Source organism: Hippopotamus amphibius, chromosome 13 (genome assembly GCF_030028045.1).
Source record: "Hippopotamus amphibius kiboko isolate mHipAmp2 chromosome 13, mHipAmp2.hap2, whole genome shotgun sequence".
In the NCBI taxonomy this organism is placed as follows: Eukaryota; Metazoa; Chordata; class Mammalia; order Artiodactyla; family Hippopotamidae; genus Hippopotamus; species Hippopotamus amphibius.
In genome coordinates, this window is record NC_080198.1 from 76,083,826 (window position 1) to 76,107,191 (window position 23,366).

At 38.3% G+C, this 23,366-nt stretch overlaps 2 protein-coding genes across 2 annotated transcripts in view; both read left to right on the forward strand.

Annotated features, from left to right (window-relative positions):
- LOC130835002 (cGMP-specific 3',5'-cyclic phosphodiesterase-like) overlaps positions 1-13,829 on the forward strand; it is a 43,534-nt gene extending 29,705 nt beyond the window's left edge. The window contains exons 3-4 of the mRNA XM_057706168.1: positions 12,611-12,731; positions 13,730-13,829. Of these exons, the coding sequence (XP_057562151.1) occupies positions 12,611-12,649 (39 nt within the window). The 3' untranslated portion in view covers positions 12,650-12,731; positions 13,730-13,829. The remainder of the gene's footprint in view (positions 1-12,610; positions 12,732-13,729) is intronic.
- Positions 13,769-23,366, forward strand: part of LOC130834503 (rho GTPase-activating protein 20-like) — a gene marked incomplete at its 5' end in the record, with an annotated part of 46,162 nt that continues 36,564 nt past the window's right edge. The window contains one exon of the mRNA XM_057704647.1: positions 13,769-13,833. Coding sequence (XP_057560630.1) covers positions 13,769-13,833 — 65 coding nt within the window. The remainder of the gene's footprint in view (positions 13,834-23,366) is intronic.

Below are 23,366 nucleotides of genomic sequence, written 5' to 3' on the forward strand. Positions count from 1 at the left end.
TAATTCAGATATTCATTAACAAAATAATTGCTGAGGATGCATTACTATTCATATTTTGATTATTAGCTTGTAGAATAATTCACTATATAAATTCATAATTTTTAACTTCTTTTACTTCATCCATGTCAGTATCCTGTCTGCTCTCTTTAGATACCTAGCAATATAGTATGTTATTTAAGAACTGCTTTTTGGAAACATTCAGCCAAGGTTTTCTCTGTCTTTCAATATAACTTTGAGCACTTTTGCAGAAAAGTTAAAAATGCAATAGTGTTTATTTATAATATAAAATATTCATATTGATTTTCCACCATTTTATAACTTTTCTTCTGAAATTTTCTTTACTGCCAGAGTTTGGCCCTCTCAGGGGAAAATTGGCCTCATTTCTGACCCTAGTTGATGGAATCTAGTGTAATCATTTACTTCATTCACAGCTTTGGCTTTGCGTGACTTTAGACTAATTAAAAAAAAAAACAAACAGAAATGACCTTCAAAGATGAGGATTTTTCCAGTGTGACTATTCCATATTCTCTGAAGGGAATTCCAAAAGCAGAGTTTTTAGAACAATAATGCTATTATTAGGTTGAGCATGTAAGTTCCCAAGGCAGTTGCTTTGAAGGGAACAATATGCATTCAGATGTTTATGTTCTGGTATGTTTGCTTCCATTCTAATTGTAGCTCATATACTGGTGTCTGTCCATTTCCTCAAGTATATTTTTCCTCCTACCTATAAGATTTGCTTTAAACTATAGTAAGCTAAAAATGATCACACTGGATAACTGTGATATCATTTGTTAATGATATCATGATTTCCTTCATTTATTGAACAAATGTTTCTGAGTTCCTGTGCTAATATTGGGAATACAGTGATGAACCAGAAAAAGCCCCTCGTAGAGTTTACAGCCTACCTTTAATCTTCTCAATCTGGTTTAATGGAAAATAGCCTGTATCTTTCTTTCTTTAAGCCACATTTAGAAATTTTACACTTTTCAGAAGTCCTTTGTGATTATTGAATGTGCAAGGATGTATTTTGTAAAAGGGGAGAGAGATTCAAAAGATTGAGAAATTGATTATAGATGAAGGCCATGCAGTTTTATTAGATACAAAAAAGGTAAGATTTTAATTCTTATGCACATCTGAGATAGAAATACAGAACAGTGAGGAAATATATAAACAGTCATTATGAGGGAAGTCAAGTCAGTATTGGAATGGTCATTTTGGAGGTGATGGGTTTTATAGGAAAACTTTCAGACCAAAGATGCGTTTCTTTTTCAGAAGAATCAGTGAGATGGGAATAGGCAAACGGTATTACAGAGGGGGAGAGTTGCCACTTTCCCCCGAGTTTAAGTGAGGCTGTCTAAATTGGTTAATATTTTGAATTTCCTTTATTTCTTCACATTTGTTTCCATCTGTATTTTTTCATTAATACTAGCTGCTAAAAAACCCTTAAATTTATCTTTGTCCAAGATGATGTGTACTTATATGCTTTGATGCCTCTTACAATGATAAAATTGTCATTCAGAACAACAAGGTGAGTCAAAGGTTAGATTTCTCTAATCCTATAAACCAGAAAAATCAAATCAGTCTTTGAACAGGTCAGTCACTAAATTGAATTTCTTCTTCCTTACTAGGATCCTTGGTTCAATGCAGAAGTTGACCAAATTACAGGCTACAAGACACAAAGTATTCTTTGTATGCCAATTAAGAATCATAGGGAAGAGGTAAGCCAATTTTCCATTTTATAAAAGGTCATTTGGAAACATTTTTCTTTTTTGAAAAAAATTTTTTCACTTTGCGCACTTATGAAATAACGCTATAGTGACAAGTTAACTATAAAGTGCTTAAATGTTCTGCTTGATGTGTTTTATTTAGACTTGAGTAATAGGGTTGAATCCTGATACTTTACTTTGACCTAGAAATAAATTTTAGACATGTCATTTCTGTACCTCTCTTTCCTGAGGACCTTACTGACTCCTAAGATACATAATTGCTATTGTGGTTGTAATCAGTTGATTTCATATTATATTTTAAACATCTCAAAAACGCTTATTTCATAAATGGTTATCCATTGCAGTGGTCGTCAGCTGATTTTTTTGTTTGGATGCAAAATGAGGTTTGAAAAAATGGAAATTGCAGCCAAGTCCAAGCAAAATTTATTGTGAAATTATAACAAGCCATTGAAAATGTTAGTTTATATTTCATCTAACTAGAAGGTTTGGATTCTGTAAGCACTGAATTCTCTCTTCATTTTACATTTATTTGAAAAAAATAGTTACTACATTATCATTTAAACTGAGCGCTTCAAATGAATGTTCTCAGTCCTGTCTGCACATTACAATCAACTGTGAAACTCTAAAACATTACCAATTAAATCAGGATCTCTAAGAGCTGGGTCTAGATACTGATACATTTTTAAAGCTCCCCAGATAATTCTGAAGTGTAGCCAGAGTTGAAAATCATTTCTTTAAGTGAAAACAAATAGATTGGAAGAGCCCATGTTTGTGGTTCTTAATCTTGGCTACACATTAGAATCACCTGTGGAGCATTTAGAAGTTCTCATGCCCAGGTTTCACCTTAAATCAGAATCTCTGGGGTTGGGACCCAGGCACATCAGTATTTCTATTTTTTTTTAAGCTCTTTATTGGAGTATAATTGCTTTACACAGTTGTGCCAGTTTCTGCTGTACACCAAAGTGAATCAGCTGTATTTATACATATATCCCCGTATCCCCTCCCTCCCACGACTTCCTGTCCTCCCTATCTCACCCCTCTAAGTCATCACCTATCATCCAGTTGATCTCCCTGTGTTATGCAGCAGCTTTCCACTAGCTAGCTATTTTACATTTGGTAGCGTACATGTCAGTGCTACTTTCTCACTTCGTCCCAGCTTCCCCTTCACCCCCCACCCCGTGTCCTCGAATCCGTTCTCTACATCTGCATCTATATTCTTGCCCTATCACTGGGTTCATCAGTACCATTTTTTTTAGATTCCACATATATGAGTTAGCACACAGTAATTGTTTTTCTCTTTCTGGCTTACTTTGCTCTGTATGACAGACTCTAGGTCCATCCACTTCATTACAAATAACTCAATTTCATTCCTTTTTATGGCTGAGTAATATTCCATTGTATATATGTGCCACATCTTTTTTATCCATTCATCTGTTGATGGGCATTTAGGTTGCTTCCATGTCCTGGCTATTGTAAATAGTGCTGCAGTGAACATTGTGGCACATGTTTCTTTTTGGATTATGGTTTTCTCAGGGTATATGCCCATTTCTCCAGAGAAGACATGCAGATGGCTAACAAACACATGAAAAGATGCTCAACATCACTCATCATTAGAGAAATGCAAGTCAAAGCCACAATGAGGTATCACCTCACACCAGTCAGAATGGCCATCATCAGAAAATCTAAGAACAGTAAAAGCTGGAGAGGGTGCGGAGAAAAGGGATCCCTCTAACACTGCTGGTGGGAATGAAAATTGGTACAGCCACTATGGAAAACAGTATGGAGGTTCCTTAAAAAACTAAAAATAGAACTACCACATGACCCAGCAATCCCACAACTCGGCATATACATCAGTATTTCTTAAAGCTCCCAGGTGGTTATCATGTGCTGCTAGGGTTGAGAACCACTGCCAAGAATACAAGAAACACTTTGCTGGTTCTACTTGATTTATATTCGGATTCTGATATCTTTCCTTTCCCTCCCCCATCCAGTCCTTTACCAAGTCCCGTCGCTTTTTTTTCTGTTAGTGTTTCTCATTTCGATTTCTTTCTTTTCATTCCTGCTGCCTGTACCATAATTCAGATCTTGAAGTAATGCCTAAACTTTTAAAATATTCTTGTAAGGGGTTTTTGTACTTTAAGTCAATTTTCCTTTAATCCACCCTGCATATGCCCTTGGGAATTTTCCTGAAACACAGCTTTCTAAATCAGTGCTTCTAAAACAGTAATGTGCATATGACTTTTTTTATTTATTTATTTATTATTTTTTTGGGGGGTACACCAAGTTCAATCATCTTTTTTTATACACATATCCCCATATTCCCTCCCTTCCTTGACTCCCCCCACCTCGAGTGCCCCCCACCCTCCCCGCCCCAGTCCTCTAAGGCATCTTCCATCCTGGAGTTGGACTCCCTTTGTTAGACAACAACTTCCCACTGACTATCTATGCATATGACTTTTAAAATGCAGATTCTGAGTTCAGGCGGTCTAGGTGAGACCTGAGTGAGGTTCTTTTCTAACAAGCACCAAGTTGATGCCAGTGTCCGCAGATCACAATTTGATGAACAGGATCCTAAATCAGTCACTTCTCAGTCGTCTAAGATAAGTTCTCAGTGCCTTAGAGTTGCTATGTGGTTTCTTAAGAGGGTAGTTACAGCCACAGTTACTGAAAATCCCTGTAGCTAAAACATGCAAATGAGCTTAAATAATTGATTAGCTAATTAATTGTGAATGAATAAATAAAATTGAAAAGGCCATGCATGGACCAGTAGTGTTCTTAATCAGATCGCCAGATAAAGCAAATAAAAACCATGTCTTATGCAATATTGGGGACATAGTTATATTAAAAAATTATTTGTTGTTCATCTAAAATTAAATTTGACTGGATGTCCTATATTTTATCTGGCTGCCCTAGTTATAAACCAAGGACTATGATTGTGTGCACTTAAGAAGATGATGTTCAGCTTTTAATTTGTAAGTATGTTTTAAAACCATGGCCTGAAAAAACAACTTTGTACTGGCCGAGAGACTCAGCTTGAATCACACTCTGGTGAAATATCTCTTCCTAAGTAGCATGAACGGTGGGGATTGGGGGGAGCCATGAGCAACAAAAACCCCAGGGTGAAGCAGGTGAGACTGCCCTTCTGTAAGAGAGCGTCCTCTGGATCCGTGCACTTCTGTCTTTATGGTTACCAGTGAGGGTGATGTAAACTGAAACACCAATAACAAAACCCCCTGCTGTAGTGAGGTGTAAATTACGTACCATATAATTCACCCATTTGAAGTGTATAATTTGATGAGATTTTGACACATGCATGTGTAGTCATATAAACACCACTGTAATCAAGATACAGAACATTTCTGTCACCTCAGATAGTTCCCTGTACCGCTTGGAGTTGATCTGCTCCTCCTCCCTCAACCCCCAACCCCCACAATCACCGCTCTGTTTTCCATCACTATTGTTCTGCCTTTTCTAGAGTGTCATAGAAGCCATATACGTGGAATCATACAGGAGGTAGTCTTGTATGTCTGGCTTCCCTCACGTAGCGTAACGCTTGTGAGACTCATCCATGCTGTTGCATGTGTCCATGGTGTGTTCCTTTTTATGGTGGTTATTCCATGGTATGGGTGTGCCACAATCTGAATATCCGTTCATCCATTGACAGACATGGAGTTGTTTCCAGGTTTTGTCTTGTTAGGAGAAAAGCCGCTGTTGATGTTTGTGTGCAAGTCTTTTTGTGAACATGTTTTCATTTCTCTTTGGTAAATATATGAGGGGAATTTCCAGGTCATGGGTGGGTATATGTTTAATTGTATGAGAAACTTGCAAGCTCCTATCCAAAGTGGCTGTACCATATACTTTCTTACCAGCAATGAATGAGAGTTCCAGTTGCTTCACATCTGAGGCAACACATGGTATTGTCAATTTAAAAACATCGTAGCCATTCAGTTTGATTACGTGAATGAATAACCCCACTCTCAGTCAAGAGCCGTCCGCTCACCTACAGACCTGATTAAAGTGGATTCAGCTACAGGTCCCCAGATTGGGATTGTCCAGAGCTCTCCCTAAGCGTCCTGCTGGGTTCCTCAGGATCCTCAGGGCTGTCTGCCTCCACACTCCCTCATCCTCTCCTGCTGCCTCTGTTTTACCCTGTGATGACTTGATATAAGGCTGGGCTCTTCACTTGTTTCCACAAAAGTTTTTTTCACACCAAGCATTTCATGAGATTACAAAAAAAAAAAAACCTTCAGTAACTTCACTGGAGTCTTAGTAACTTTACTGATGGGAAGGTTTCCAAATACAGCTTTTTAAACATCTTGCTGACCCTCCCCATTCTCTGTCCTCTCCCCCTTGTTCCCTCTCCTCCCACGCTCACACTGCCCGGTTTGAAATTATTTCCTGTGAGAATTATTTCTTCAGAAAAAAGGAATGAAGAGAAACAGTCGGAAAAACAGGCATACGCTCAGCATGGCTGTTGTAGAATAAAAAGTAATCTGGCTGACTGAGAACCACGGCCCCTAAGAAGATGCAATATAGGACTTCCAGAATTATCTTTAAATTTACAGCTACGTAAACAAACTCAGGGCAATGTTTGCTGTTGTGTACACACAGTAGAAAAGTACTCTTTCTCCCACGAGCGTTTGAAATCAAAATAGAGAGTCACAGTAAGGCTTTTGGGAGTAATTCTTAAGATTGCTTGCTGTGGGCTTGAATCCCATCTTCACCACTTACTTGATGAGTAGCCAGGATGGAATTGGTGAATCCCTTCGTTCTTCAGTTCCCTCATCTGCACAATGAGGGTTATAAAAGGACCCACCTCCTAGGGTTGTTGTGAAGATTAAATGCGTTTGTGCATGCAAAGGGCTTAACATATTTCCTGGCACACTGGAAGTGATTGATAAATGTCAGCTGTTACTTTTGAAAGGAGATCTAGAACTAAGCAAACTCTTAGGAGAAACAAGGAATGATAAGTTGTATGCAGAGGTCATCAGCCACATTATAACCAGTCAGCTGAGATCAAATGACAACCCAGCACCGTCCCTGACTTCACTGGTCTGTTACCCTCTAACACACTTTACGCTTAAAAGAAAAAGACTTTTCATTGTTTTTCCTCATAAATGAGGCAAAGTGAATTTGGTTTCTTCTCTCTGTTGTAGTCCAATTGTACTCATTCCGACTAATTACCAAGGAACCTAAGATGAAATGTGGTTGTTCATAACATGTCTTGGTACCTTTTCGTGACTCTAATTTCTTAAGGTGCCACCTCTGAAGAGCTGCTTGAATGGAGCAGTTGACTATTGAATGCTAAAGTCTGAACTACAACATAGTCCAGAAAATTCAGAAAGATTTTTAAGATTCAGTAAAATCTGTAATCACTGCATCTGCCTCTCTTCTTGGGAAGTATTTCAACTAATTAAAATTTTTCGAGAGTTCTTTTCATCCGTGTTATAACCATAAGTGTAATAGCACAATGCCTTTTTAGAAGTCAGGATCATAGATATTCCTAAAACCTCTATGACAGAATTATTTTTGAATCATAAAGGATAAGCTTTTGCAATTTTCTCCTCTCTGTACTCCCTTCTAAGACAGTGGAATTAATGGGCAGTGTGGTGGGGGTAGGGTGGGGACTGGAGAAGCTAGAGGAAGCTAAAATAATTTATTTTGGAAAGGTCACAGAGCTATTGGCTAGAGAAAATGAATGAAGACAAAAAGTAAAGGGGTCAAGGGAGAGAAGAGAGACAGCCCAGGCTGTATAATAGAATAGTTAGAGGAAAGACGGGGTAGGACTTTGGAAATAACTGCCTATCCTGTGGAAGCTATTCTAAGGACTTGACGTATATTCTTTCATTTAATCTTCATAACAACCATAGGAGGTAGTTATTATTTTATTCCCACTTAACAGATGATGAAACGGAGACACGGGACATTTAGGGAACTTGGCCAAAGTCACAGAACTAAACACTGGCGAAGCTCAGATTCAAGCCTAGACAAGAGGGTTTCTTAAAATTCTGCCGTGGATGACGACTGCACTCTCTTTTCTTCCCCCTCAGTGTTTTCTTGAGCCACTGCAGTCAACATGTAGATTCCTGTTGATTTGGGGGTGGGAGGTACACTGATGGGAGATGCGGCTTCACATATTGTAGAAGCAGGGCTCGAAGGTGGAGACAAGGAGAGCTGGCTGCATCCTGATGGTTCTTCAACGTCAAGTGTTGAGACCATTCTGCAGACAAACTTTTTAAAAAGAGAGAGAGGGGTAGCAGGGAGAAGGAAGGCAGGGGAGCAGGGGCGGGGGAGAGAAAGAGGGATCAGAGTCACATCCTCTGTAATGTCTTAAGAGGACTCCATCTAGTAAACAAGAAGAAATTTTTACCAGGGATGAAAGAGTTACAGGAGCATGTTTCATGTTCATCTGGGCCAGTGTGCTCTGTGATATGCACAGGAAGCATCATGAAAAAAAATTTGCAGCAAGTGTGTGAATGTTTAGGGCTGCTGTTACATTTCTTTCAGGCTTAACGCTGGATTTTTCAGACCTGGGCACTTGGATCCGTTTTTTATTTTTGTCACGTGCGTTACTTATTTCTATAAGCAGACGTTTCTTTTATGTTTAGTAAAGAAGTGCAGGGAAACTCAACTCTTTCTAGCTCAGATGACCTATTTCTGAAATCCTGCCCTCTCTTGAAGTATTGCTTGTTATGACATGGTAGCGATGAGTGCTTTTTTTTCTTTTTTTAATGTGTAGGGGCTGCACCAATGAGGTAGAAGCCAGGACATTGTGAAATAATGCAAGTTCTATGAAAATTTTGTATTGATCTGAGGTAGAGATTCTATCCAATAATATCAGGCTAGGCATAACCTGTTTTCTCTTGGTTGAATGTCAACTCCAATTTTTATTAAGTAAAAATCTAATTTGGAATCAGAGCTCTTATCCTCCTTCTCTGTTTTTATCATTTTGATTTTATTTTATCATATTTGATGATATACTTATAATTCTTTGATGAAATGTAACAGTTATAATAAAAGATTTATGGTAAGTTTTTTTACAGTATAAGGGAGCATTTTTAGCTAAATGTCCAGTTGTTTATATATTCTTTTAAAAGAAAACTGACAAACTTCAAAAAATATCAGCTAATTTTATGAGATTTTTATGAAATAAGTACAATACTTTGATGAATCAAAGAGATTTAATGTCTGCTGAAAATCGTAAAGTAAAGCATTAATGGAATCAAATGTGTCATTCTAGCTGCAATATACAAAAGTAAATGTTTTCTAGAATTTAAGGTACATAACTTTATCTGCTAATCCCCTCCTAAATTATCTTGCTTTGAAAGTAATTGTTGAATCACTGCACTAAGTAGAGCCCTGGTCTAGGCAGTGAGGGTATGAAAAAAAATGAAGCAAGGAAGATACTTGAAACTTTTTTTTCAATTTCAATGAGAGGGAGACCTTATATACCAAAAAGCAAATATCAATGCAAGGTAGCAAGACAGATGTTAAATAAGTTCAATATTCAACACATAAGTTCGAAGGAAAGTCTGTGGATTTCAGGAGCTGGAGGAATCACAGAGGAAGGCCGAAAACTGTGGTTTCATACAGCAGATCCCTGCTGTGTTTATCCCACAGGCTTAAGAGAGGAAGCTGGAACATGCTTTCTGTGAGAGGGTGGATGCTTGCCTATGATCTTCAGCTCGCAGTACTGACTAGGGCTTTTCTTAAACTTGACCCGTAAGCTTGGAACAGATAAACGTTACAGCTTTATACATAATCCTACAATTCGAAGTCAGACTAGATGAAAATAGAGCTACAAGAATAAGCAGAGTTTAATTGCAGACTGTCAGTTGATCTAGATCTATTTTAGTCTTAAAGAATTGGCTACTTATGTGTTTTTTTGAAAACTTATAAATTGTGCATTGCATTTATTCCCCTGTGATATTTGTTTTAGAAACAAAACAGAAATACTCCGAAAAGTTTCCATTGGTTCTGGACTTGATATGGTGATGGTGAAGATCTTTTCCTTTTTTTTTTTTTCCACGTTACCCTTTGAATAACAAACAAGTGTATTTTACAAAAAGAAGAAGATGGTAACCACTTTCCTAAGGAAAATAACATTTCTTAAGAGCATCAGATGAAAAACATAGTGCTAGTAAGTTGAATCCCTGAGGCTACACTACTGATCCAGGAGAAGAAAGAATGAATAAAAGCTTGAGACTGAAAGTTAAGTTAGTGGTAGGCTATATTTACCCAAATCTTATTTTCAATGCTCAGAAAATTTGGTTCAGACTGAATGCTATGTTTTATTCAATATAAAGTTAATCTTCATTGGTACTTTTAGAATTCCAGCAGTTGTTGGAATGCCTTGCATTTTTCATTTGATAGAGCATTTGTAAGTTTAATTTTGAGAAGTTTTATATAGATTCTGAATTATGGCTAGTAGAGGTCTGGAACCAGCTGCAGGTAAGCGAAAATAATTTCTTTGTATAATATCTGACCCAGAACCACATAATGAGACCTTGGGATGGATTTTGATTATTAAATAATGTTCATGCATTCTTAAAGAGTTAAGGTAGTTGTCAGTGAAATTGCTGCTCTCAATAGATATATGTATGCAAACATCTTTATTCATCTAAGAGCTAAGATTATATAGGCAAAGTGCTTTAAAAACTATGTACTCTGTATTCCTTCTTATTAAATCCTCACCTAAAAGTTCTTACTTGTTTCTCTTCTACCATAGAGTGAAAATTAATATTCTGGGTGGAATTCAAATAAAAGTATAGAGTTGGTGATCTTATAAAATTTTTGAATCATATCTTATCTCTCTCTTTTTTTTTTTTTTTTTTTTTGCATCACTTGGTAGCAGTGAAATAAAGTGAAGATGACCTGGATTTAGAACTTCCAGATGCATTTGATTATTACACATTATTTGATGATCCTGTGTATGACATTAGTGATCTCTTACAGCATAACAGATTACCCTAAGCTTAGTGATTCTGAACACGAGCCTTTCCTATCTCGGTTTCTGTGGTTCAGGAATGCCAGAGCGGCCTAGCTTGCTGGGTGGTTCTGGCCCAGGTTCCCTGCCCGTGGCTGCACTCAGGATGCAGCAGGGAGGCCTGACTCACGCTGGAGCGTGCACTTCCCAGAGGGCTCGCTCGCGTGGCTGCTGGCAGGAGGCCTCAGTTCCCGGCCAAGCAGGCCTCTCTGTAGGTCACTCTGTGTCCTTGACACACGGCAGAGGGTGAGCAAGGAGGAAGCAGCAGCGCCTTGTACGTCCAAGTTGTTCACCTTCGCTTCACGGTAGCTGTTCATTAGAAGCCAGGCCTCACGTCCGGCCCAAACTCAGGGAGGGCAGTTAGGTCCCACCTCTTGAAGAGAGCAGCATCAAAGGATGTGTGGAGATACTGTGAAACCACCAAAAGTCCTAAGAGTACTTTGAGGCTTTAGTCTCTTTCCTTAAAACTGGTCAGATGATAAACGAGGAACTCTGCTTGTTAATTAAAATAATATCTTAAACAATAAGGACCTACTGTATAGAACAAGAAACTGTATTCAATATCTTCTAATAACCTATACTGGAAAAGAATCTGAAAAAGACTATATGTGTGTGTGTGTGTGTGTGTGTGTATGTGTGTGTAAAAACTGAGTCCCTCTGCTGTACACCTGAAGCATTATAAACCAACCATTCTTCAATTAAAAAGATCTTAAAAAATAGTGTTTTCTCAACCTTTCATGTTCTAAAAATAACATCAGCTACCAGAGACAGCATAGACTGGATTTAAAATAAGGTGGTAAGTTGGAGTGTGTGCCCTGCCGGGTTGGCTTGAATCAAAGGGAAAAGAGCAAGTAGAATTACAAGAGGAGAACTGAGGAGGAGAAGAGGTAGATCCCTGCTGTTTGAGCTGCGACAAATGATTGGGGTATTAAAAGTTTCTAAAATATTATGTCACAAATGCAGGTCTTCGTGAGGTCACTGTTTGTGTGTAGCTTAAGTACTTTGCTTCTTAATACCTATGGAAAATGCTCACTGGTATATCCTTATTATCTCTCTGCACCATTGATTTTCGCCTCCCTCGTGGATCAGGATTGGAGGGAATGTGTCTAGTATTTCGGCACAGTGTTTGCTTGGGTGTAAACTGGAGGCGAGGCCATGCAGGCAAGCTGAGGCGGGATTGTGAAGAGTCGGCAAGTTGCCATGCAAAAGAGGTGCTGGATTTTTTTTTTTTTTTTAAGCCAGGAAACATTTGCTGTCATTTAAAGATCTGTGTGGCCAGAGTGTTAAGGATGAACAGTTTTCTTTGTTTAATCTCTAACCCAGAGCCACATGATTTGACATGATAGATTTTGATTTCCATATTTGTTCATATGCAGGGAAAACCCTGGGTGTGGAAGCAGGGAAGCTGGTAAGGAGGCTTTTGCATAATCCAGACTAGGGGTGGATTTGTTACACTTCTGTTTGGGCAATTGAGGGATTGATTTGATGGAGGGTTAAGTAGAAGGAAGAATCTAGAATACTTTCTAGGTTTTTTAGATAGATGTAATGGGGTAGAATTGTGATATTCCCTAAAGTAAAACATGCTACAGAGAGAATTGGTTTGTGGGGATCAAAACCATTAGCTCTTTTTTGGGGGGTATGTTTTGCTATCTGTTCCTTTCTCCTCTCTCCTCAAATCTCAGTGCTGCATCCCCAACCTCACTTTCAGCCAGTGGTCTTGCTTACTGAGAATTTGAAAACAGGAGCTAGGTTATTGATGGGGCAAGTTTTCTGTATAATTTGGAGGAGATCCATAATAGCAGTGGTAGAAATTTGCTGAGGATCGGAAGTAGGACCTAAGAAAAGAATTGCTTTGTATTTCCGTGAACCAAAAAAGATGCTTTGTTATGTATTACAGAATGGTTATACAAGTGTTCAGTTCAGAAATTGGTGGTAGTCATCTCAAATATTGAAAGTGGGGAGGTCCTTGAAAGATGGCAGTTTGATATTGAGTGTGACAAGACTGCAAAAGATGACAGGTAAGTAGGAATTTAAATTATTTCCACCTTAATATGCTTGTTCTAAAACTTGTTGTCTTTACTAAATGAGTTCTAATGATATTGAACAAGTTTCATATAAGGTATAGTTTTTTCTACAATGTTTAATTTGATCTTCAGTCTCCTGTGGAAAAGAATTGTGCTTATGACTTTAGCATGTCATTAACTTCTAGTACTTTTAACATAATTGCCTTTAGTCTAAATTGGTGAATTTCAGATTGTAGTATTTATGGTGGTATATGCAAAACTACATATGATGTACTAGGTGGCCCATTTAATGAATTGTTTAAAACTACTTTTAACCATAAGGGATTATCCTAGACTCTCCCAGCTTAAGGTGCAACTCTGTTGCATTGCACTTAATGCCACAGATTTCCTGACACTTCATAAACCCTGAAGTTTCCAGACCATGGGAATGGGAAATGCGCATCATTATATGCTGATGTCTAGCATTGTCCTAGGCATACTTACCTGTAAATTCAGAACCATTTCTCATAATGAAATGTAGTTTGCTTCTGAAGCCTTTGGTCTATTTTAGGAAATGTTTAGCTTATAAAAATAATTTGATATACAATTTAATATCTTATTTTAGACAATAGGGAATTAGACATTTAGGCATTACTAAAAATGCCAAAATGACTATATCCGTTAAACATTTTAGATACCACTGTTATTTTTATTTTTTAAGAGGTGCTGAAGCTTTCCTAACTTGAAGCACTTGGCAAATTTTCTGGTCATCTGATACAGAATGACCTGATACTAAGACCAACCCTAAAAAAATGATTAGAAGGATAAATGAAATAATAAAAATACATAGTATGTCTACTGTGGTATGGGTCCTAATGATACACTCATTTTTTAAAAACACTCCTTTTTAATGTATTACTTCTTTGATTTTGGAGTCATTAAATCAGATAAATAACCTTACAGATGTTTTCAGTAAGTCATTAAAACTTAAACTGATTTGATCTCTTTGATAGTGCACCCAGAGAAAAGTCTCAGAAAGCTATCCAAGATGAAATCCGTTCAGTGATCAGACAGATCACAGCTACAGTGACATTTCTGCCACTGTTGGAAGTTCCTTGTAAGTATTATACAACTTCACATTGACTTAAATTTGTTAGGGAAAAGACTAAGCTACTATTTTAAGAATTACCATTTTATTAAATTTTTTCTTAGTTATCAATATCATGTAATAAAACTAAGGAAGCATTATAAAGGAAAAGTAATGTTATATGCATTCTGTAAAATTTGGAAATGCTGAAAGGAAAGGAATTAAAGTATTCCACAGTACTCACCCTTGAATGTTTTAATGTAATTCCTTCCTTAATTTCTTATACATTTTTATGTATTGATATATATTTAAGACTACAGCTATAATTGTGTCTTACTTGTCTACCTTCCTTACTCCTTCAAACATCACATGTGTCCTGAATACCTACTATGTGCCAGACTCTGTTCTAGGCACTAGGATACTGCAATCACAGAACCAAGATGTCAGTTCTCCTGTAGGTTATATTCATGTTATCCCATGTTACTGATTATACACTTTCTACAAATATCTTTAACGGGTTTCCTCTTTAAAGTAAAGAAAAAAAACTTGAAGTTTTCATAAGATAAAGTGAAAGGAGTGCAATATTTTCTGTACTACAGTAAATTTCCATTGAGGAAAAGCAATTAACTAGTTATTACAGACCAGGCTAAACTACTTTTCTAACACTATGGGTGGTTCAAACTGTGAGGGAGATAGGGCAGGCAGTTTTACTTTTGAAAAAATAATGTAGTTCAATGATTTTATCTGCAATTTAGGTTCATTTGATCTCCTGATTTATACAGACAACGATTTGGTTGTACCTGAAAAATGGGAAGAGTCGGGACCACAGTTCATTACCAATTCTGAGGAAGTTCGTCTTCGTTCATTTACTACTACAATTCACAAAGTAAATAGCATGGTAGCCTACAAAATTCCTGTCAACGACTGAGGATGAGATAAAGACAGTATAATGTACTTGTATTCTCAAATGTGGTTTTCCTGAAACCAAATCAACTGTAGTTGATATGTTTTATTTCATTGGTTAATTTTTAGATGGAGAAAACTTAACATTATGCTTTACTGAATCTGTGCATAATCGTTCCATTCCTTGGTACCTGTTTCACTTTCCATAGGGTTGACGTAAGTTATTGCACACTGTTCCAAAGGGAACTAGCAGATTACATCAGCATTGTAATGTCAGTTCCTTTGACGATGGTAACTGTAGATGGAAAAACTTTTGCGATACAGCTAAATGTCTTTCTAAATCAGACCTTTTGGTCAAGCACCTTGACTCAGAGTATACAGAAATATCTAAATATAAAATAGAGCAAAAGAAATATGAATATTGAAAACATGTGTTTAGATCTTGAAAGGAACTAATGATAGTCCATAAGTAATGAAATATTGATCCTGTTAGGTCCCTTTGCCATTTATTTGTATAGTTTCCATATTGAAAAGTTTTCCAATTATTTGATTTTAATTTATATAACTCGAATCTATGAAGCCATGGATAGTCCTGCTATTCAAATTCCTGTGATACTGAACTTTTCAGAATGTCTTTTTATGTTTTATAAAATCAAGCTTTAAAGGACAATGATGAAATAAAGTTAAATGTGTATGTTCTAAATTTGTCTTAAAATATTCTTATATTGGTGTGGTGCTGATACAGTTAAATAGTTATAATGGATTCAGTGCAGCATACTATTTCTTGTGCCTACTATGGTTAGCCTAAGAATTCAAAGTTGAGTAAGTCTTGAGGTACTTTCACTTTAATGGACAAGCTTTTATTGTACCCCCTTCATCTCAACAGTACATTTAAAATAAATGTTCTTTTTATGAAATGATAAATGTCCTTTGGAATTAATTCAGTTTAGCAAATGTTGAGTTGTAGAACCTTTCTGTACTCTTAGCCTACTGCCAGTCTAATGTTCCATATACAGTTGACCCTTGAACAGGGCAGGGATTGGCTCACTGACCCTCCAAGCAGTTGAAAATCCCAGTATAACTTACAGCCAGCCCTCCACATCCATGGTTACCCCATACCCATGGATTCAACCAACCACAGATCGTGTAGTACTGTAGTATTTATTACAGTACTGAAGCTTGAGATCTTATGAAGGAGAGGAAAATACACAGCAGAGGACTATGAAGTAACCAAACAGTTTACTTCATTATGTATTGTCTTTGTTGTTTCACCTGGATAATCTTCTCTCTGATCCAACAGTGTGCTTGTTAAGAATAAAGGGCAATGTCTTATATTCTTCCATCTCTTAGAGCTGCTGGACGAATAGGTGCCCGTTTTTGATGATGGGTATCATGAATGCTGTTGCAAAAGCCAGTCTCTGAAGTGTTGTTGAAGCTATCTAACAGGTTCACCCACAAGTCTTCCTAAATAAGAAAGTAGTTACTCGGAAATACTGTTGATTTAGGGATGGTCAAGAGTCAACATTTGAATTCTTGAGCTGTTCATAATCTGTTAACATTTGAAATATGCGTTGAGAAGGAAAGCAGAAATAGAACTTGAGTAAAAATATGGAGAGTGTTGAAAATCATGGTCCTGTTTTTAGGAAATACGCTTGAACGTTTTTATAGAAAGCAATGACTGCTTCAGGGAACGCCGAATGCGCCCTCTGTTAGACAGTGGGAATAATGATGTGGTTCTTCCCCTCCCCGCCCCCAAAAAAGCTCACCATTGTATATTACTGATGACGCTTAAATTTCTATCATGGGTATTTTTGACAAATTAAGTGACCTTTAATATTAGTACTTTTCATTTGTGATTTATTATGTTACTTCTCCTTTAAGAGTTATGTCCAAAAATTAATGCTCTGGATTTGAAACTCTCAATAACAACCTTCTGCCATACAATCTGTTGCCCACAGGTTACGCTATAGTATCAGGTCTGCATCAGCTAGGCTCTTCTTTTTTTGAAAACAGCAAAAATTGGTGCTGAAAAATTTAATGGAATAATATTAGCTACGTAAAGAATCAAAGGGAAGGCTGAAAACCAGAGGACTAGGGCAGCCCCAGGGATTTTCAGTGACAAATTTGTGCGATCTGTATATCTTTATGTAATAAATGGGTCACTAGTGTTACTCAGTGATCTATCCAAATGACTCAGGTTGATGGTTTAAAAAAAAGTGACAATGAAAAGCTTTATTTCCATTTTAACAAGTTGAGATGTAAGACTAAGAATTCTGGGAAATTGCATTTTAAAATACCTTGATCATTTCATCTCGGCCAACATCCTTAACATGGTTAAATTAGACTTACCACACCATTTGCATGTTAATATTTACTCTTGTGAGAATTCTGAGGAGCTAGTCATGATCTCTCTTACCTCTTATAGATTATATGTCAGTTCAGAATTACACATATTTGAGTTGAGTGGGAGCCAAGCTATAAGCTTTAGTGATTAAACGAGATTGGGAAAGCTTTGGTCTAAGGTTCCAACTGGACTTGTTCCACCCTCTTTCTATACCGTGAGGCACACCCTGGGAGGGAGGTACTTAAACCAACAGATGAAAGAATTGTGACTGACTTCCACACCGTGTTAAATATAGAGAAGCTAAGATCCCAAGAGTCTGGTGGGCCTCTAGAGATGCCTGGGCTCTGACTCAGTTTTGCTTACCAAGGAGGTAGAGGAATGAAACCAGGTTCCAGGGGAGCCCATCAAGTTCTGAAATAGAGCCCCAGAAGGGACTGAACCATACCTGGTCTTCAGGATCCTTCTCCCAGTACCATCAATCCGACAGAGAAGCCAAGCCTGTGGGAATTTTTACACATAGGTTTAACAATCTCATGTATCAATTGGCTTTTGTTGTAGAGCAAACAACCATACCATTAGCAACAATAAGCATTTTTTCCTCAAGTCTGCAGGTCAGCTGGGGTGTTTATCTCATTCTCAGCTAAGCCTGCAGGTCATGTGTCTTGTTCTACCACTGAAGGGGCAGTGACTAGCCAGAATTCTCGAAGCTTAGGTTCAGAACGTGCACACTGACACTTCTCCACATTCCACTGGCCAAGGCACGTCTTATGGCTAAGCCAAACGTCAGTGGGGAAGGGAAGTGTACTCCTCCCAAGGAGATGGGGGGAGAGGTATGACAATCCCATGACAGGATCTAATAGACCAGGGGTTGGCGAACTTTTTCCGTAAAGGGTCAGATACTAGTTTAGGCTTTGCAGCCATATGGTCTCTTGCACCTACTCGAGGGATTCAGTTGTAACTTGAAAGCAGCCTTAGACAACAGGTAAATGAATGAGCATGGCTGTGGTCCAATAACAAAAACCAGATGGCGGGCTATATTTGGTCCATGGGTTGTAGTTTGCTGACCCTGTAATAGATCTGTTTGCTGTTTTGTTTACAAATATTCAAACCCCTCCCTGGTTCAGAGCAATTGATTCTATGATATTCAAGGCTCACATTTAAAACAGCATCATTTGTTTTTTCCATCCATGGTACCTCAAATGGGACAGCTCTCTGTCTTATCTCAATCCTGTATTCTGTGAAACACAACTGGCTATTTCTTTAAGGTACTCCTCAGGACACCCCACAGTGAATTATGATCTGAAAACTTGGGAAGGGAGGTTCTTTAGCACATGATGCATACAGAGATTCCAAATAGCATAAAGACATAGACATTACCTTCTGTTACCATTTAATTGCTTCATCTGTGAAATTTACCTTAATTTTATCTGTGAAAGATCAGAATAGCTACAATGCTATATTGTAATACCTGTATTTTCCACCAGGTGTCACTAATGTTGGGATCCTTAAAGTGAATTTCCTCTGACTCTAAAGACTACAATATTCAGCTTTTCTTACTGGAAGTTAACACTGGTATTTCTGTCTACAAAAATGTAAAGATATTGGGGGGGGGGGGAACACAGCATCTGTCTTTTGCTAGGCACTTCACATGAACTATTTCATTTAATTCTCATGCTTTAGTGCACAAACAGAATTGCAGAGTCAGTGTGCATGCAAACGGCACCATGTTTTTTAAAGTTTAGATGGTCTCTTTTGACCACAGCCAAGGAAGCTCATTTGACTCCACAACAAGCACATCAAAAGCAATTCTTCTTACGCCTTTTCTTAATGGTTCTTACCTTCTACATCCTTTGAGCAATTGAGTGTCCTGAACAAATTACTTTTTCTTTACTGGGCTTTAAGTTTCATTGGTGAGTTTGTATTTATGCTTTCCTCAGATGACTTTGACCAATGAATGGAAAGAACCAAAACACAGAGGACTTTATCCTATACCTTATCTATACTGTTTACAGAATAAATCAAGTATGAATTTTCAAGCATCTGTGAAACAGTTTTCCAACTAATCAGGAGAATTGTTCATTTAACCATCTCAGTTACTCCTTGGGGAATTAATTTTTTTGCTTAACTTGTAAATAATAGTTTCTCATTCTTTTTCTATTCAGTGTATGAAGTTGTAAAGTTATTTTGTTCAATGTAACCATGATAAAGGTTTGTGTTGGAATAACTATGAAATAGAACCTGTCTGCTAAACTTCAAATTTTATGAGTTATATTTTCTAAAAACAGATCTTCAGTGATCTTTCCGTTCTTGAATGTGGCTTTGAAAGCCAGCAGTATTAACCTACGCTTATTAAAAAAAAAAAATCTAGCTGGGAAAGCTACTTAATCTCCATTAGAGTTGACAATCCTGTTCCAATCTGGCAAAAACACTGTAGCCCTAGCAACAAAACTATTAGAAAAGGCCTAGAGAGAAAAATGTCAGAGTTGACCCTCTGATTTCACAAGTCAGTTTATGTTACCACTTCACCTATTTTTGTCCTCCTGCCATTTGATCTATTTTTATACTAGAGAAACATAATATAGTTTCATTTATTTGTGTAAAGTCCGTTTTCATCCACGTTTATCTGCATCATTTTGCTATGCAAGCCTGTTTGCACCTAGGAACTTGCATGAGATCAAAATCTTTATTATCTTGGAATTTTATCTGTGCTGGAAAAGGCCGCTGAGCATAAGGAGGCAAACCATACTCTTTCTATGCAAGGGAAAGATCTCAAAATGTCTTTAAAAACTATCTAGATATGAACATATTGAGTGGATGCCTAGACATGGATATGATTTCTGTTTGAATGGCAGTCTCACTAAGTGCAGAAGTTAGTGGTTTTAAAGATTGAGTCAGTGATATCCAAAATATTTCATTTCTAAAATACAGTTCTTGGATCACTGTACTCAATCATAATAGTCAATACAGCTCTGTAGAAAACAGTTCAAAGCTTCCAGATCTAAGAAAAGAAATTTATAGGTAATGAGCATCTACTGTGTGCCAAATACCAGTTCGGTGCTTTACACCTGTTCAGCCTGGTTCCTTCTAGGTGGGGAAGTGGGAGACTTGGGCTACAGCCTGTGGTCTTGGAAACTGGTGATGGGACATAGGCAGAGCCACGAAGCAAAGAAAATGATGAAGTCTGAGTTCCAAATGACAAGTCCTCCAGAGTAAGGAATAGCTCCAGAACTTCAGGTCTGTGAGGGGAGAAGAGTGTGGAAAGAGAAGGACTGGATCCAGAATGAAGGTTGTATAACTGCTGATCCCCAGTAAGTCCCAGAGGATAACCGTGAAGGAACACTGAGTAGGGAGAAAGAATCCTTCCTAGAGTATCTTTAGCTCAATTTGTGGGCAGGGAGGGGATCCGGCATCAAGTTAGTACATTACACATGCATTATCTCAGTCCTCTCAACAACCCAATGAGAGTTACTATCCCCATTTTATACCTGTAAACAGTGAGATTCAGGAAGGTTAAGTAATTTGCCCAACTTGAAACATCCAGAATACATCCCCAGACCCGACTCCAAAGCCCATATTCTTTCTACTGTATCTCATTGCTTCTCAGAGACTGGGGAACAAAGAAGGGTTCCCCTGTTTCCCTGTGCAGACTCAGCCAAGGAGACTACAATACCACACGACTCTAACCCCAAGCTGGAGAAGTGAAAACTCACAGCCACAATATTTGAGTGTCAAGGAACATTAACTTTTTAAAAAACTCTTTTGCATAATAAGCTATCACTAAATGTTTATTAACACAAAACATTTTGTTGTGTAACAGGAGCATTCGTTTTCTTCAGTCAACATTTTCTTCTCTCATTTCTTTCACTTGTTTTTGTAACTAAATGCTGTGTTGGAATTTGGGCTTCTGCTTTATGGACTTTAGCCAGGTTGAGAAATAGACCCAGGAAGCAGAGATTGAAATGTATGTCTTATCATCTAAATTATGGGGTTCCCTAGTAAAGCTGAGTAGGAGAATGAGGCTTAGGCCTAAAGCAGAAATAGGTTTGCTCCAGTTCTCCACAAATGAACTTCAGTCTTCCTCACTCAAGCCCAGCTCCAGCGTGGGAGTAAGAAGTACTGCTCCCTGAACGCCAAGGGCAGATTTAGAAAACGCTGTACCTGAGCTCCTGCAAGTCTTAGAAACTGAGTTCTTCTTTGTTGCCTGGGAAGGTGTGAGAGAGAAGGTGTAGAGAGGGGCCCCAAATATTTATCCAGTACCACTTTCCACCAACAGGATTAGAACAGAAACCTGAAGAGTGAAGCAACACGCATCCCTCCCCTTCTCTGCCAGGTTTCTCATCTTTTAGCATATTACAGTGTGTGTCCCACTGGCATTATGTCAGTTGATTTCAGGTAGCAGGGTGATGGTGACAGGCATTTTTTTTAATTTTAGTAATTATGCATTTTAATCTGTATTCAGAAAAAAATATATTTTAACATATCATGAGCTCAAGAATTTTAAAGTACACACAATATTTTTAAAAATGTATCAGTATTAGCATGGGTGATGCGCAAATAAATAAAAATCCCAAAGCAGCGCGTATATGAAGGAAGGCTGGGAAACGATGTCATAAGGCATTGTTCTTAAGCGAGTTAGAAGTCAGCCAGGGCTGCCGTCCTCTCAGCAGGGAAGGCAGCTGCTCACAGTGCTGCTGTGCTCTCACCATCGTACACTCTGCTCCTTTCTACACAACGTTCCCCTCTGGAACTGCTGATGGGCATTTCACCTTTTGCCCACAAAAGACTCTAGCATCATGAGTCAGCCAGGATTCCATGCGGCACCCTAAGCTCAAAATTCACTCCCTATTCTATTCTTATCAGTAATTATCTCCTGTCATGTTGTCCAGAATAGATCCACCAGATTTTATGAAATGAATACAAAGACTGGATCAACAACATAAACATGTCCCAAATTTGAACAACAGGAAACTCTTATTATTCAACGTCCTCAAAACGAAATCCCCTTGCAAATAAAAGCCCACAGAAATGAAAGTCCAAATGCCTTCATTCCCAATTTTATACGACTGGCTCCGTCTCAGCCAGAGGGTCTTACTTACTTGTCTGGGTTCCCACATCTGCAGCTGTGTCCCAAGCTGTCTTTCATAGGTATGTAGCTTCTTCAGCCTCTTTAAATTCAAATCTCTGGTTAGTTTTACTCTCCAAGGGGTCAGTAGCCACAAAGGAAACTGCAGCTCCACTGCAGAAGTTATCACAAACAAAATTATGATCCCCAAATTAAATGAATGGTGGAATGTCGTTCGATGTTGCTATTCTCAGCCAAAGAGCATGGCAGGTCACTTAGTGGTAGCTGTGTGGGAGACAGTGAGAACCTGAGAACACCTGGTTTCAGTCCCATGGCAGGCCAGCCAGCTGCACCCGTGTTGAGTCCACAGCCTGGGCATCTGTGTGTACTGACCAGAAACTGCCCAACAGTTGTATTTCTACGTGTATAATATATGTATTTCTGTGTTTCTTCTTGTTTTGTTTTGTTTGGGAGATGCTTGTGGGGATTCCCCCCGTATGTGTTGCCTACTTTCTCTCAGAGAGTGACATGCGAGACATTATTGCCTTCTTATTTAGATATTCTGGTTTCTTCATTTCCTCCTGTCTATTGTCTCATGCAAGACTGTGGTCTAGAGAAAACCTCTACTCCCAGATCCTTCCAAGTGTGTTCTCTGTAGGGGTGAAGTACACTATTCTCCATGAAAACGTGAGGAATGGAGTAGAGACCATCACCCTACTTCCTTCGCACTATGTTTTAACTTAATAATGTACACTGTTTTATTTACTCTGATACTAGTAATTGTCGTCACTTTTCCATAAACGTTTCCTTCCTACCTAGGCAGGCTGAGTTGGACCCAGGTGGGCAGTAGGTAACTAGAGTCAAAATTAAAAAAAAAAAAATTAAAACACTAGGATCAGGACTTCCCTGGTGGTCCAGTGGGCACGACTCTGCACTCCCAACGCAGGGGGCTGGGGTTCAGTGCCTGACGGGGGAACTTGGTCCCACTTGCGTGCTGCAGCTAAGACGTCTGCATGCCATAACTACGTTCGCATGCTGCACCTATGACCTGGAGCAGCCCAAATAAGTATTAAAGAACAAAAAACAGAAACAAACAAAAAAACACCAGGATCACAATAGAGGCCAGGGAGTCAGGATTACTCTTGTGCACTGTTGGTAGGAATGTAAACTGGTTCAGCCACTGTGGAAAACAGTATGGAAACGCCTCAAAAATTTACTAGAACTTCTAAATGACCCAGCAGTTCTACTTCTGGG